This window comes from Phascolarctos cinereus, unplaced genomic scaffold, assembly GCF_003287225.1.
Source record: "Phascolarctos cinereus isolate Bilbo 61053 unplaced genomic scaffold, phaCin_HiC Scaffold_726;HRSCAF=1367, whole genome shotgun sequence".
In the NCBI taxonomy this organism is placed as follows: domain Eukaryota; kingdom Metazoa; phylum Chordata; class Mammalia; order Diprotodontia; family Phascolarctidae; genus Phascolarctos; species Phascolarctos cinereus.
The window spans coordinates 23,692,164-23,709,040 of NW_027556098.1; the positions used below are offsets into that span (position 1 = coordinate 23,692,164).

Genomic DNA, 16,877 nt, shown 5'->3' on the forward strand with positions numbered 1-16,877 from the left:
ATTTCATTTGGGACTTAAGGGAAGCCAAATAGGTCTGTAGTTGGAGGAGAGGATGGAGGGCATTCTGGGCAGAGAGAATGTCTGTGCCTCAGTCATAAGAGTGTCTTGTTTATGGAACAACTAGGAGGCCAGTGTCATGTGTTGGGGAGTAGGGTGTAAGAAGATGGGAAAGGTAGGAGCGGGCTGTTATGAAGTGCTTTGAATGCCAAGCAGAGCATTTTAAATTTGATCCTCGAGGCACTGAGAAGTCCCTGAAGTTTGGCTGAATGGAGAATGGATTGACGTGGATTGAAATTTGAGGCAGGCAGACCCACCAGCAGGCTATTGCAGTAGTCCAGGTGTGAGGTGAAGAGAGTCTGCACTAGCACAGTGGCGGTGTCAGAGGAGAGAAGGGTGTGTTTGAGAGATGTTGCAGAGGTGAAATCGGCAGCCCTCAGCAATACCTTAGATATAGTAGGGGTATGGGGAGAGTGAGAGAGATAGTTAGGAGTCAAGGTAACTCCTGGGTTGTGAGCCTGAGGGACTGGAAGAATGGTATTGCCCTTTACGGTATTAGAGAGGATAGGAAAGGGGAAGAGTTTAGGGGTTAAGTTAATGAGTTTTGTTTTGGATATATTAAGTTTAAGATATCTACTGGGCATTCAGTTCAAGAGGCCTGACAGGCAATTGGAAATGTGATTTTGGAGGTCAGCAGAGAGATTAGAGTAGGATAGGTAGATTTGAGAATCATAGGCATAGAGATGGTAATTAAGTCCATGGGAGTTGATGAGATCACCAAGTAAAGTGGTATAGAGGAAGAAGAGAAGAGGGCCTGCGACAGAACCCTGGAATACACCTACAATTAGAGGGCTTCATCTGGAGGAGGATCTAGCAAAGGAGACAGAGGAGGAGAACCCAAGAGAGAAGAAATATCAAGGAGAAGAGGGTGATCAGCAGTGACAAAGACTGCAACTAAGAGATCATTAATGACTTTAAAGAGAGCAGTTTCAGTGGAATAAGGTCAGAAGCTAAATTGTAAGGGGTAAAGAAGAGAGAGCAAGAAAGTTGAGTCACATGTGGGTGGCCTTTTCAAGGAGTTTAGCCACAAAGGGTAGATGAGATATAGGACTATAATTAACAGGGATGGAAGATCAAGTGAGGGTTTTTTTCAGAATCGGGGAGACATGGACATATATGTAGGCAGTAGGGAAGGAGCCAGCAGATAGGGAGAGAGTGAAAATAAGTAAAAGAGTAGGGATGACTGATGGGCAATCTGTTGGTAGAGTTGGGCTGGAATAAGATCACTTGAAGAAGTAGAAGTTAGCCTTGGTAAGGAGTAAGGCCTCTTCATGAGAAACAGGAATGAAGTGAGGAGAGAGAGGCCAAAGACATTTAAGTGACAGGAGATGAGGAAGAGGGTGGAAGAGGGAGTTCAAGCAAATTGCGTCAATTTTATCTGTAAAATATGAGGCAAAGGTCTCAGCTGAGAGAGTGGGGGTGAGGAATCATGGGAAGTTTGAAAAGGAATTAAAAGGGTTTAGAAGAACCTCTCCATCCCTTCCTCATGGGAAACTCCTGACATAAAAGCTATTCACTTACACTGACTGACAATTTATTATTAAAATAGCCCTAGAGACTTGTCTAGGGCATTAAGAAGTTGTAACTTACCTCTGGCTAGTATGTGTCAAAAGACAAAACTTGAACTCATGTCTTCCAGCCTCCAAGGCCAGCCCTCACTCCAGTTTGCCACACTCCTTTCCATTGTTAATTATTATTATTATTATTATTATTTATGATTAATACAGTACTTAAATATTATCAGCTATTTCTTTTAAGGGTATATTCTAGAAAGCTTAATTTGTCTTTCATAGCGTTTGCCTAGTGGAATTTTATTTGTTGATGATTCCATTTTCATAGGTTGCATTTACAATTCTACCATTCTTGGCTAATGAACCAAAGATAATGGCCCCAGTCCACTCTGCTCCAGAATAAAAAAAAAAATTGGGAACTGAGTGACTGATAATCTCTCAGTTCATCATAATCATCTGACGCCTCATTTCTAGCAAGACTGGCAACTCCTTTAATCTCTTAATTTGCTAATCCTATTATCATTAGTATCTGGAGGCTGACCTTGGCTTCTTTCTGTAGTTGATTATAGTCTTGCCCTCATTTTCTGAAATTTGTAAGCATAATGACAACACCTGATTCTTTCCGTATTTACTGTGTAATTTATGGTTTGGGAAGGACAGCAACCTAGTTGGAAATTTTTTACCTCCTTAGAAAATACTCCCTTTTGCCCAGTAGGATGGTTTCAGATCTTTTATTTCTTGAGATGTAGAAATTGTCCTTTGGCTCCAACAAAATATTGGAATACTTCAAAATATTTTGGCAGGAGTGGAGATTTTTTTTATTAGGTTCTAGGTTCTAAAAACAGACTTTTCATGATTGATTGAGATTTTTAATAATTCTGTTTTATGTTAGGTAACATTTCTTTTGGTGGAAATGAGGGCTTAAGTGCTCTGTCAAGCACAAAAGATAGTGAAGATAATTCTTTCCTGAGTACTTAAGTATTAAGTAAATATTTCATCATCAGTAGCTCTATATCTCATTTTTGTGGTTATTATTGCATGTTATTACACAAAATTAATTAGCATTAATAGATAAATGTCATTAAATATTACTTAGACACAAAGACATAGAGTGTCTCTGGCAATCAGGGTTCTATTTTGAGGTCTGTAGACTCTGCCATGGAAAAAATTCTTCCATTTGGAGTCAGAGCACTTGGATTAAAATCCAGACCATGTCATTGTATGACCTGACTCAAGTCATTTAAACTTTCTGTGCCTCAGTTTTCTCATGTATAAAATGGTACATTTGTACCAGATGACCCCTAAGGACCTTTCTGTCTCTAAATTTATGATCTTGTGATGACGTGAGAATTCTTTGACCTGGAATCAGTTATGTAATGCTTTTTCAGTCAGTGAGCAAGCATTTATTAAGAATCTACTATAAAAAAAAAGAAAAGAGTTTCTGTTCTTCAAGGAGCTCAAAATCTGCATTTTCTGTAGCACAGTTGCTTTAGTAGAATCAAAGGTAATATGGATCACTTAGCCTACCTGCTCTTGCTTGGTACCCAAGGTAGATTTCAATATAATTAATGGTGAGAAAGGCCCTGTATTTACTAAGACTAAAATGCGAGTATGTCATTAAATATGATTAGGAAATTATTAATTTTTGGCAGAAGTGAGATTGCAGACATTATCCTACCATAAACATGATTATACAAGAAACTTGCCTGTGGGCCATCAGTCTGGAGAAGTATCATGAGCTATGTTTTGAGATCCACTGCCTGGAACATTTTGTTTAAAGCTCTTACTCGTTAGAAACAAGGATGAAAATATTGGTCATCTGGCTCAGAAAGATTTCTTAGCTGATGTATATTCCAAAAAAAAGTTCTGAAGCTACTAATGAAAGTTTTCATAAGCAGTAAGCTTTAAAATGACATCCTAAAAACATGAAAGGCATGGCTTTTTTTTTTTAATCTATAATCAGTCATTTTGGGGGGAAGAATTTTGCTGTATTCATTCAGTAACCAAGGGAGATAGTATCAGGGAATGATGAACCAACTGATTTATATTTGTGAAGACATTAATTTTTGAGTTATATATCCATAAGTTAGGAAGTATCCTCATTTCTATTTCTACTTTGATCATCAATAAATTTAAGTTGCTGAAAATATTAGAAAGAGAATCAGACTATTGCATATCAAGAAGGCTGGGAGTTATGTCGGAATCATAGGATCAGATAAAAAAATTGTATCTGATATGCTTGGTATATGAAATTTACACTGGAACCTACTGTTATCCTGTTGTGTTTTTTTTTCTGTATTCTTTTCTGCTGCAACAGATCTGAACTTGATATAATCTGTCATCAAACTAAATATTTTTATTACACCAATCTTTTGTGACCCTGCCAATTATGTAGTACATAGGCATAATATTTACATGTAAATGAATTTCTATTAAAAAAAAAGCTAATCCATAGCTAAGATTGATTATTTACAGCATCATGATATGCTGAACTAAGATCCAGGAAATGGCAGGACTAGTCTGAGTTCTTTCATTAAGTAGCTATTTGACTTTGGGTAAGTCATTTGACCTTACTGAGTCTCAGTTTCCTCACCTGTGAAACGAGAAGGTTGGTACTTATATTAAGATTCTTTCTTGGAACAGAATCAAGAAGTGCTGAGTGTTATTTAAGTTTCTCTAGCTAGAAAATGAAACTGGCATTATAATAATTTTTGTTGTTTAGTTGTTTCCAACACTTAGTGACCCCATTTGGGGTTTTCTTGCCAAAGAGACTGGAGTAGTTTGCCATCTCCTTTTCAAGCTCATTTTATAGATGAAAAAACTGAGGCAAACAGGGTTAAATAACTTGCTCAGGGTCACATAGCTAGTAAGTATCTAAGGCTGGGTTTGAACTCAGGAAGATGAATGAGTCTTCCTAACCACAGGTCTGGCACTCTGTCCACTGTGCCACCTAGTTTCCCCTTATTATAATAACTGACATTTATATCATATTTTGAATTATAATAATAGCTGATATTTGTATCATAGTTGGAAATTTATAAATATTTTACTTAAAATAATCCTGTGAGAGAGGGCAAATATTATTACCCTCATTTTACAGATAAGGAAACTGAAATACAACAATGTATTTTAGTGGAAAGAGTCCTGGACTCCTGAATTTGAGCCCTAGAACTTTTTTTTTAGTCTGTGTAAGTTTGGGAAAATCACATTATCCCTTTTGCCCTCAATTTCCACATCTGTAAATGAGAAGGTGGCTAGATGGCATCTAGTTTCCTACTACCTCTGAATCCAGTGATATGCATATTGAAGTCATTAATTCTTTTTTTTTTTCATACTTCCTTGACATAGTCCGGGAGGAAGAATGAAAGAAAGACATTTCTTCCTCACTTCCCTCTGCCATTTCCAGACTTTTCCTTTGCCACTTTAAGTCAGCAACCCTGTCTCCTTTGAAGTTCATTTTATCTATTTATATCATTGTGCCCCAAACCTTGTTGCTATCCTTTTACCTCAATGAGTTTGATGCGTAACTTAGTCTTCTTTACCCCTATTCCTACCCTTATCCTTGGTGACTTCAAAACTCACGTTACACAGTTTGAACATTCTGGCCTTGGAATTCACTGTCCTATCTGTCACCACTCTGCCTAGGCCACCCACATGGATGGCCACACCTTAGATTGCTCCCATTAAAAAAAACCTGAACCTTCTCTCTCATCTTGAACTCTGGAATCTCCTTTTCTGAACATAATCTCTTGTCCTTCTTCTTCTTCAGCATCCTCATTGTTCTTATCCTGACTTCTAGTCCCTTAATTCTTCCCTGTTCTAACAGTCCATCAACCTTACCCTGTCCTTTCTTTATATCTTTCCTAGTCTTGACCCCAGTGATTCAGCAAGGCACTATTCTTCACCATTGAATCCTCTTTCCCCAAGCCTTTCCAGTGTTCATACCTCAATCCTGGCTACCCTATTACCTGCCTGCTTTGATTCCTAAGCTACTGAACTCTAATGGAAGAATTCACAATTGAGTCCACTCTGAATTAATGCTGCCTAATTTCAATTGTACCTTCACTGCCATATAGAAATTAATTTGTGATTGATTCACTGTTCCAATTCAACTTTCCCTAAATCCCCAACTTCATACCTCCCCCGCTTACTTCCTACTTTACTGAGAATAGTGCCATCCCTCATTTTTTTTTTATTTCCACTACAGTAAGCTCTCTTATGTCAGCTTTTCCACATTTTGGAATTTCTTTGCATCTTTAACTAGTTTATCTTCAGTTTCTCCTTATCTACTGTGGCTTCCTCCCGATTATCTATAAACATGCATATCTCCTGATCCTCAAAACAAAATGAAAGGCTTCCTTTGACTTTGCCCTCATCTGGATTCCTGCTATATCCTCCTTCTCCTTTCATTGCTAAACTCCTAGACTCTTCTATCATTACTGTCTGTCTGCCACCCATTCAGTTCTTATCTCCTTGTGATCTCACTTCTGACCATACCACTCTCCTGAAACTTCTCTGCTCTCTCAAAGATTACTAAAAAGCACTTAAGTAGAACACTTTTTCTCAGTCATCTCACTTCATTTTTCTACAGAGTTCATCAGTGTTCACTATTCCCTTCTCCTTGACTTCTGTAGGGGTGCCTACCGGAATCACAAGATAATATGTGATATAATGGGATTCAGGGAGAGATTTTGTCTGTCAACAGGGTGGTATCACTGTGTTGGAGACAAACCCCAGGATCACAGGTAGGGTGGAATACCATTAATTTTTCCACCCTCCAATGGATTGAACATGCATGCTTTGGAATTATTTCATGACTCCCACTTTTGAAAGGACTAGCCTATAGGGTAAAATACATTCTCCTTAGCCATGTATTTAAGGCACTCCAAATTTAGTACAAGTCTACATTTCAAGCCTTTTTCATATTATTCCCCTTTACTCACTCTACATTTTAGCCATACTTGTTTACCCTCCCATCTCTACATATTGCCTTCTAGATATCTCTCATATCTGTAATTCAGTCCTTCATCTGTGATACTAGCCTCTTCAAACCTCAGTTTCCTCATCTAAAGAGACAGGGGTAGAAATTTCATTAGGGAGTTGTCAGGTAAGAAAACTTCTATTGATGCATGTTGGCACCTTCTCTATAACTCAGACTCTTTTAGAGTGTTGCCTCATTGAGAGTTTAAGTTATTTGCCTAGGGTATGTGTCAGAGTTGGGTCCTCATCTGTAAAATAGGGAAAATAGTACTTGTACTACCTGCCTCATAGGGTTGTTCTGAAGAAAGTACTTTGCAAACCCTAAACTGCCATAGAAATGTGATTGATTATTATTGGTATCATAGAATTTATATTTTCCCCACTTAATAACATTTTATTTTTTCTAGTTACATGTAAAGATAGTTTTCAAGATTCACTTTTGAAAAATTTTGAGTTACAAATTTTTTTCCCTTCCTCTCTCCCCTCCCTACTCTCCAAGAAAGCAAGCAATCCAGTGTAGGCTATATATATAACAATCATATTCCACATTAGTCATGTTGTGAAAGAAGAGGAATAACAAGTGGGAAAACTCATGAAAAAGGAAAAACAAAAAAACAAAAAAATTCCCTCCAAAGGTAAAAATAGTATGCTTCCATCTGCATTCAGACTCCATACTTTCTCTGGATATGGATAGCATTTTCCATCATGAAAGTTTTAGAGTTCTCTTACATCTTTGTATTGCTGAGAAGAGCTAAGTCTGTCAGAGTCAGTCATTACACAGTGTGGTTGTTACTATTTGTAATGTTCTTCTGATTGTGCTCACTTCATTTAGCATCAGTTCATATAAGTCCTTCCAGGTTTTTCTGAAGTCTGCCTGCTCATCATTTCTTATGGAACAATAGTATTCTATTACATTCATATGTAACAACTTGTTCAGCCATTCCCTAATTGGTGGGCATCTGCTCACTTTCAAATTCTTGACCACCACAAAAAGAGCTGCTGTAAGTATATTTTTTTGTACATGTGGATCTTTTTTCCTAGTAGTGGTATTGCTGGATCAAAGAGTATGCACAGTTTTATAGCCTATTGGCCATAGTTCCAAATTGCTCTCCAGAATAGTTGAATCGGTCCACAACTGCACGAGCAATGCATTAGTGTTCCAGTTTTCTCACATCTTCTCCAACATTTATTATTTTCCTTTTCTGTCATATTAGCCAATCCGATAGGTGTAAAGTGGTACCTCAGAGTTGTTTTAATTTGCATTTCTCTAATTAATAGTGATTTAGAACATTTTTTCATATGAGTATAGATAGCTTTAATTTCTTCATCTGAAAACTTCCTTTTCATGTCCTTTGACCATTTATCAGCTGGGGAATGACTTGTATTCTTAAAAATTTGACTCAGTTCTCTATATATTTTATAAATAAATATAATATAATAATAAAAAATAATTAAATATAATATAAATAAATAAAAATAAATAAATAAATATAAAAACTGTTTCCCAGTTTTCTGCTTCCCTTCTAATCTTGGTTGCGTTAGCTTTGTGCAAAACCTTTTTAATTTAATGTAATCAAAATTATCCATTTTGTATTTCATAATGTTCTCTATTTCTTGTTTAGCCATAAATAGAATTTATATTTTGAAGAGACTCTTTAGATCATCTAGTCCTACCCTTGAATTTTACAGTGGATGAAGTAGTTATCCTATTGTATCTCTCCTTTTCACAGCCAACCTCCTAGAAAGACTCTTACTGTCTCTTCTACTTGGGGGTGAAAGGGGAGGATGACGACAGGGTGGCAACAGAGATAAAAAAGGAGGGATTGATCTGAGATGATTAGCAGGAGTTGATGACTTTAACCCATTTGCTGGATTTAGTTGGAACTTTACTGAATTAGCTAAATTTAATTGGAATATTAGATTGGCTTTTTTCCGTATGCCTCGTTGGCCCATTGCCATTGAAAGCAAGTAAGATAAAAGTGATAGCTGATGCGTGATTTTTAGTTTATTGTTCTTTGCTTCAGCTTTAGAGTTTGCATCAGGGGCTAAGGCAGATTTTGATGAGAATTATTGTCTCTACTTCACAATTAGGTCTTTATTACATGCTATCTTGTTCTATAATTGTTTCAAGTGTGCATGTCTTGGCTCTAAGCTAAGCTGTAAGTTCTACGTGTCAAGCACTGTGTTTCTTTTTTTGCCAGCTGCCAGAGATGTAATTACTCTAAAGTAATAAGACCAATTACTCAAACAACAGAGTTAGAAAAAAAAAGGAATGCTGTAGTGTCTAATTAAAGGCATCAGAAGAGAAATTCATTGAACAGAATCTGGAAAACAAAAGTGTATCCAAAATTCTGGAGTCCCTTAATCAGCAACTAAAAGTTAAAAGATTAAGGTGATATAAGGTGTTAAAGTCACCCCAAGAAGAAAATAAACAGTTCAACCACATCAACCAATAATTTTACAACAGAGACTTAAGAAGCTAAACTTTAGAGGAGAGAAAGAATCCATGTTTTGGCTTTCCCCCATCATGACTTTGTCAATCAATCAATAAATATTTATTAAGCACCTACTATATACTAGGCACTATGCTAAGTGTAGAGTCCCTTATTGGTCTTCCTACTCCAGGGGTGGAGGCTAGCCTAAGGAAAGCAATAGTGTGGTTAAAATAAAAATGATTTACCTTTATTCATCTTTGAGGTTTGTTTTTTATTTCACCTTTGAAGGGTGTCTCTTCTAGGGCATTATTGAGCTTCATTATCTTGAAAATATCTTAGAATTTCACAGACCATTTACTGAGTGATTTTTATTTTTTCCAACTTCTAAGATATCTATGACACCATTAAAATGTATTATTAATTTGTTTTGGGTATCCTTTTCTTTTTAAACTTTAAATTTTCTCCCACCCCTTCCCTATCCACTGATAAGTCAAGAAAAATGATATCAGTTAATTATTCAGGTGAAATCATATGAAACATATTTTGATATTAACCATATTACAAAAGAAAAGCAAAAAGAAAGAAAGAAAAAGAAAATTATATTCCAGTTTGCACTCAAAGTTCATCAGTTCTGTCTCTGGAGGTGGATAGCATTTTTTCATTGAGTCATTTGGAATTGTCTCGGATGGTTGTATTGATCAGAACAGCCAAGTTGTTTAGAGTTGATTGTCGTTACAACACTGCTGTTATTCTGCATGATAGTATGTTGGTTCTTCTCGCTTCACGTTGCATCAGTTCATATTGGTCATGCCATGTGTTTTTTGAAATCGCCCCCTCATATTTTCATATAGCGCAATATTACTCTATTACAATCATATACATGAATATCCCTTCAGTTTCTAATTCTTTGCCACCACAAAAAGAGCTGCTGTCAATATGTTTGAGCACATAGATCTGTTTCCTTTCTCTTTGATCTCTGTGGGGGCACAGGCCTAGCAGTGCTATTACTGGGTCAGTGGGTATGCGCAGTTTTAGGACCCTTTGGGGGTAGTTCCAGGTTGTTCTCCACAGTGGTTTAACTGGTTCACAACTCTATTAGTTTATTAGTGTATCTATTTTTCCTCATCTTCTCCAGCATTTGTGATAGGTATAAGGTGGTAGCTTAGAGTTATTTTTAATTTGTGTTTTTCTAATCAATAGTGATTTAGATAATTTTTCATTATTATATGTAATTATATATTATTATATATAACTTTGATTTATTCTTCTAAAAACTTCCTGTTCATATCTTTTGACCATTTATCATTTGGGGAATGGCTCATCTTTTTATAAATTTGACTCACATCCCTAAATATTTGAGAAATAAGGCCTTTCTCAGAGAAACTCACTTTAAAAAAATTTTATATTACTTCATTGTCTACTGTATCTTTTAGCAAAATGTTGTTTCCCTGATTATTTCTTTTAATTAGCCTGTTTTTGTTTTTATTTTGTCTGAGATCATGATGGCTACCATTGCCTTTTTTACTTCCAACTGAAGCATGATAGATTCTGCTTCATTCTTTTATTTTAACTCTGTGTGTGTCTTTTTATTTCAAGTTCATCTGTTGTAAACAGCACATCGATAGATTCTGTTTTTTAATCCATTCTGCTTTCCGCTCCAGTTTTATGGATGAGTTCTTTACATTCACATTCACAGTTATTATTCTTGTGTGTTTCCCTCTATTCTATTTTCTTCTGTTTATTCCTCCCCTCTGCCCCAGTCTCAAAAGTCTGTTTTCTTTCTGACTACTACCTCCCTTAATCTGCCCTCCTTTTTATCACCCTCCCTTCCCCATATCTTTTATTCTCTTCCTCTTTTATTTTCCTGTCAGGTAAGATAGATTTTTATACCCAACTGAGTGTATATATGCATATATATATATATTTTTTTCTTCCCTCTTTGAACCAGTGCTGATGAGAGTGATATTTAAGTACCTCCCTTTCCCTCTCCACTATAAAAGCTCTTCCTTGCAAGCCTCTTTTATGTGAGAACATTTTCTCCATTCTTCCTCTCCCTTCCCTCTTTTCCCAATGCTTCCCTCTTTGTTACCTCTCCATTTTTTTTAGATCATCCTAACCTAATTGATTCATACTCATGCCCTCTGTCTATAGACTCCTTCCAAATTCCCTAATAATAATAGAGTTCTTAGGAGTTACATGTTTCTTCTCATGTTAAGGTGGACTAGCACATCTGGTATGAGGGCTTGCCAAGCCATTTTCAGGGCTGCTCATCTACCTTTGGTGTCCATGTGGCACTCAGTTCTCACCTGTGACTCCAAGAAGCCATAGGTTGCATAGCAGCCACACTCTGGGAAACTGTCTTGGCAGACAGGTTAAAGCAGGTTGAGGGTAATTGATGGGCCACAAACCTATCTGTGAGCTAGCGGGATTGTATACCGTAAGCATGTGAAAAATTTCCCTGGTGAAATAGGAGGATGAAAACAATTTGTTCCAGTGGCCATGAAGGCAGCTGAAGCAGGTGCTGTGGAGCACTTAGAGCTTGGTCAGACATTGAAGACACCGTCTTGGGCCATCTCCGGTCATCCTGACTTTTGTCTGGCCACTGGACTTTGCAACTTTGACTCCCTTAAATCCAGTTCACCCAGGAGCCAAGACAGCACCCTGTGATGTCATTTATTCTCTTTGAAAAGAAAGGAGAAACAACAATCATCTTCCCATTTAGGAATGTAAACAGTTTAATTTTATTGAGTCTCTTATGATTATTTCATGTTTTCCTTTTTATGTTTCTTGTGTCTGAATGTCAGATTTTCTATTCAGCTGTTTTTTTTTTAATCAGGAATGTTTGAAAGTTCTGTATTTCATTAAATTTCCATTTCCCCCCCCAAAGGATTATACCCTGTTTTGCTGAGTAAGTGATCCTTGATTATATTTCTAGCTTTTTTGCCCTACAGAATATCATATTTTAAGCCCTTCAGTACTTTAATGCAGAAACTGCTAAATTTCATGCTATCCTGACTTTGGCTCCATATTTGAATTATTTCTTTCTGGCTGCTTGCAGTATTTTTTCCTTTACCTGGGAGCTCTGGAATTTGACTAATATTCCTGTGAGTTTTCATTTTGGGATCTGTTTCTGGAGGTGATGGGTAGATTCTTTCAATTTCTGTTTTACCCTCTGATTCTAGGATGTCAGGATAATTTCTTGAAATTTTTTTTTTAATCATGGTTTTCAGCTAATCCAATAATTCTTAAATTATCTCTCTGCAATCTATTTTATAGGTCAGTTGTTTTTCCAATAAGATATTTTATGTTTTTTCTTATTTTTTTCATTCTTTTGAGTTTGTTTTATTGTTTCTTGAGTCATTAGCCAGTTCTAATTTTTAAGCATTTATTATTTTCAGTGAGCTGTTGTAATTCTTTTTCCATTTGGCTAATTCTGCTTTTTAAGGAGTTATTTTCTTCAGCATGTTATTGTGCCTCTTTTACTATTAGGTTAATTTTGTTTTTTAAAATATTATTTTCTTTAGTATTTTTTGTGTCTCTTTTACGAAGCTGTTAATTCTGTTTTCATAATTTTCTTTCATCACTCCCATTTTTTCCCTCAAGTTTTCCTTTAACACTCATCTCTTTCTTTAACTCTTCTAGGAATTCTTGTTGGGCTTTAGTACAATTAGCTTTTTTTCTTTAAGGTTTTGTTTATAGCTGTTTTCATAGTTTTGTCTTTTTCTGAGTTTATGTCGTGGTCTTCCCTGCCATTGTAGTATCTTTTTATTTTCAAGTTGTTTTTTTTTCCTTGTTTGCTCATTCTTCCGGCTTATTTCTTGACTTTGAACTTTTTGTTAAAGTTAGGCTTCAGCTCACCTTGGACACTGTCCCAGGCATCAAGCTTTTTCATGCTTCTGTTTTCAGAGTTAGTTCTGTGGGTTTTTGGTGTTTTCAAGATGATGTTATCTGGAGAGAGGTGTGGTCACTGCTTTCTTGGTGTGTGCTCCCCTGCAGCTGCAAGCACTAGCACTCCTCTCTGCCCTGGAACTGTGCCCAGGTCCTTTGCTCTCACAGCCACAATTGTATGCTCTCTTCTCCACATTGAAACTAACCAGGGCTCCTACTCTTTTGTGACAGACCACAAGCACTCTTCTCTGCCTTGGAACTAGGGCCACAACAGTATGGGTAACAGACATGCCAGTCAGTACCAGCTGCACTGAATGACAACATTGGGTTCCCTGTAGTCTCTTTCTGATCACTGGTCCAGCCTCCTTACTGTGTCTGGGCTGAGAACTCCTCAAGCTGCTGCTGTTGTGGTTGCCTCCCAGGCCCACCGCTGGTGCCTCTGCCTGCTCTGGGCCATCTTCCACCCTGTCACAGATTTATCCTGCCAACCTCCTAAGTTGTATTAGGCTGGGAGCATGTCTCACTTTGACCTTTTGTTGGCCCTGCTGTTTGAAAATCTGATTTGAGGAGTTTAAAATTTTAAAGTTGTTTGGAGGGAAATGTTGGGAGAGTTCAGCTCCTGTATTCTGCCGTTTTGGGTCCCTCAGATATGATTTTGTAAAAGTAAATAAAACTAAACTACTTCTACTATTTGTCTAGCTCAGAAATCACAAATCAGATTTAGACATTGTCTATTATATTTAAATAAACCCTCAGATGGACCTGTAATCTCATCTTTGTGAGTATTTTTGACCACAGATTGCAAACATTCCATACTTTTCCAATTAGTCTTCCTTTGGTTCTTTGAATGTGTCAGAGGTATATTTATTTCTCTTTTTCTTGATATATGACTGTCCTTTTCTGGTCTTTCGTGGATGATTTATACATGGCCATATGTACTATGGTTTTGCTCTAGCAGTCCTTCATACCTGAAATGTGCCCTTTCCTCACCTCTGTCTCTACTGGAGAATCTTTTGTTTCCTTCAAAACTCAGCTCAAATACTACCTTCTGTATAACGCCTTTCCTAATTTCCCTGACTGCTCCACCTCATTACCTCGTGTTCATTTTGTGTATACTGAAACATAGCACATGCTATTTCTTCCAGCAAGCTATATGCTCGTTGAAGATAGGTAATTTTTTTTTATTGTATTCGCAGTGCTTACCATAGTTCCTGGCACTTAATACATGCTTATTCATTCTTTATACTCACTATGTATTTTTGTTATGCTGTATGAGTCATCTGAAATTTTGATTCTTCTGAGGTACTGGTATATGATGAGTTGCAGCTGTAGCATGGACCTATCTCAAAAGACGTTTGGTTCGTAGCATTCTTTGGGGACATCATCTACTCAAAATCACAGCCCATTGATCCCCAAAGATATTTTCTTTACTAGAGTAATCAGGGGACACAAAAAGTCATTTACTTGAAATAAAAGGCAAGTTAAACTACAGAAGATTAAATCAAACAGGGTTAATTGCTAACCCAACAAAAAATGACTGAATCCTCCATGCAAATATGTATGAAGGAGAAGAGGAGGAAAGAGTGCTGTTCTTGGACACTGCCTCCATGTAGTAGCATGCAAAAGTGTTCAGTCAGTGTCCTCAGCACTCGCATTGTGTACACTGGGCCTTGGCTTTAGATGAGTGAGTCTTTGACTTTTTTGCCTTTATTCACTCCTATACACTCACACACACACACACACACACACACACATATGAGTGTGCACACACACTCTGGTAGAGGTACTCTGTCAGTTAACTCATGAATGAGTATTATAGCTTAGAGCCTTTGAGTACACTTCACTTACCTCAGAAACGTTGGCCTTGTCATAAGCCTATGGGCTAGGGGAAAATGAGCATCTATTCCTTTTTTCCATTATGTTTCTATTTTTCTTATACTGCTGGCTTTCCAAGGACTACCAACCTTTGGAAAGATTCAAATATCTCCTCTCCATACAGTCCTGGGAAAGAGAGTCTCACTGTTTCTGGCTTTAAAGATTTATGATAATATGACATATTTCTATAGATTATTCAACTGTACAGCATCTCTGGGAGAATATTGGTGTTAAGAAGAGGGGCTTTTCTAATAGTTACAAGCTTAAGGTTATATTTTGTTTATATTCCCAAAAATATTTGATGGTACTCTAATGAGGATTTACCTGTATTTTTTTTTCCCATACAGCTTTTTCTTCACAACATGGAAGTGTTGCTATAGTGACTGGAGGGCTCTGTGGAATTGGCTTTTCTACTGCAAAGCATTTGGCAAAACTTGGCATGCACGTCATAATAGGTAATAATTTTGATAATGAATGTGCATTTTGTATGCTGGGGGAAAAATCAGTTCTTTCATTTCTAAGATATACCAGGTTCTTTGAAATATGATTCATAATCAAACAAATCCACACAATGTGCTTATATAAAGCCAGCAAAGTAGAATCAAGAATTGATCTCCAAAGGGGGAAAAAAAAGTTGGGCCCAAAAGGAATTCATTAACTGGGGAAATAAAAGTATTCTGTTTTTCTAAGCAATTTATAAAAATCCTTGTGTAAAAAAAGTGTTTATGATGCTTGGATGTGGGTCACACTCTTTTTATTTCTCACATTCTTATTTTTTATTCATCTACAGTATTTTCATACTACCAAACCTCGTTTATTCAAAGTTGGGCTTTCTAGTAGACTTCTTTCTCCTTCCTTTTGGACTATTTGTCAACTTCATATCTCCGTAGCTTATCCTAAGTTAGTTGCTTCTCTTTGACAAGGAAAAATAGTATAGCATTACCATAGAGATGATACCACAGCTAAAATTTAAGCTTTTCAAATTAGTCATTAGTGCAGGGATTCTTAACTTAGGTTCTGTGAACTTTATGTGTATATATTTGCATGTAAGTATATATCTATATGTATGTATATGTGTATATGTGTGTATATATGTGTGTATATAACCACACACACATGTATTTCAGTATAATTAGTTTTCTTTGTAGTCCTCTGTATTTTAATTTATGCACTTAAAAACAATATTCTGAGAAGGAACCATAGGCTTTACTGACTTCCAAAAGGGTCACAACGATATTAAAGAAACCCTACAATGAAAGAGCCTTCTTATTATCATATCACTAAGAGACAAAATTTATTGAGTCAGGTTCAAGTCACCATCATGTATTCAAATATGGCCATCTGGCAACTTTGCCAACATCAGAGATGGACAAAACTCTCCAATAATGAACTCAGTTACCTTACTAAGTGGTAAGATCCTTTTCCTTGGAAGGCTTTATATATGAGCGGGGTGACTTCCCGTGTCCCTGTAAGACATGTTGTAGTGGACATTTCTACATGGGGTAAGATGAGATGATCTCTAAAGTTCTTTCCAGTTCTAATGTTTTATAATTCTTATTTTCAGATGACTGGAGTTCCAGCATAGTCAAGGAAAATTTAAATCTCTAAGAGAAAATGAAATTTTGGGAGTGGTTCTGAATTTACATTCTCCATGGCATTTTAACCACCCTGCTTCCTGCTGATGTTATCTTATTAATTTTTATCTATGCTTGATGAGTAGTTTTTTTATCTGTAAAAGAAAATCTTATTAAGGAATGTTTTCTCTTTCCTTCAGCAGTTTTCTCAAGACACTGGCAAAATAGCCCTTTGCTTGTTCTTAAACCAGCCCTTGTCTCCTTAAGAGCAGTTCTAGCACTTTCTTTTCTATTAGGGAGCTGAACTCAAGCTCATGAGTTTTAACATTTTTGTGTTTCTTTTAACCTTCCTTTCTGAAAAATGACTGCAATATTTTTCATTTCCGTATTCCATGGTCCTCCTATATTTTACCTGCCTTTCAAATACAGCAATTTCTTCAAATGATTTCCTGCCTCCTGTGACCCATCTTTCGCTTGTGTGGAATAGAGCCTGTCTAATGAAGCATATTTATCAGGCTTCACTAACTTTAGCTCATTACTTTCTCTGCTTCGATGTT

The 16,877-nt window shown here is 36.6% G+C and overlaps 1 protein-coding gene across 2 annotated transcripts in view; it reads left to right on the forward strand.

Annotated features, from left to right (window-relative positions):
• ZBED1 (zinc finger BED-type containing 1) overlaps positions 1–16,877 on the forward strand; it is a 356,755-nt gene that overhangs the window by 62,305 nt on the left and 277,573 nt on the right. For both annotated transcript variants that reach the window (XR_002325748.2, XM_020992743.2), the window contains one exon: positions 15,094–15,201. Coding sequence is in view for 1 of the 2 variants with exons in the window: in XM_020992743.2 (XP_020848402.2) it covers positions 15,094–15,201 (108 nt within the window). In the remaining variant the exon portion in view is untranslated. The remainder of the gene's footprint in view (positions 1–15,093; positions 15,202–16,877) is intronic.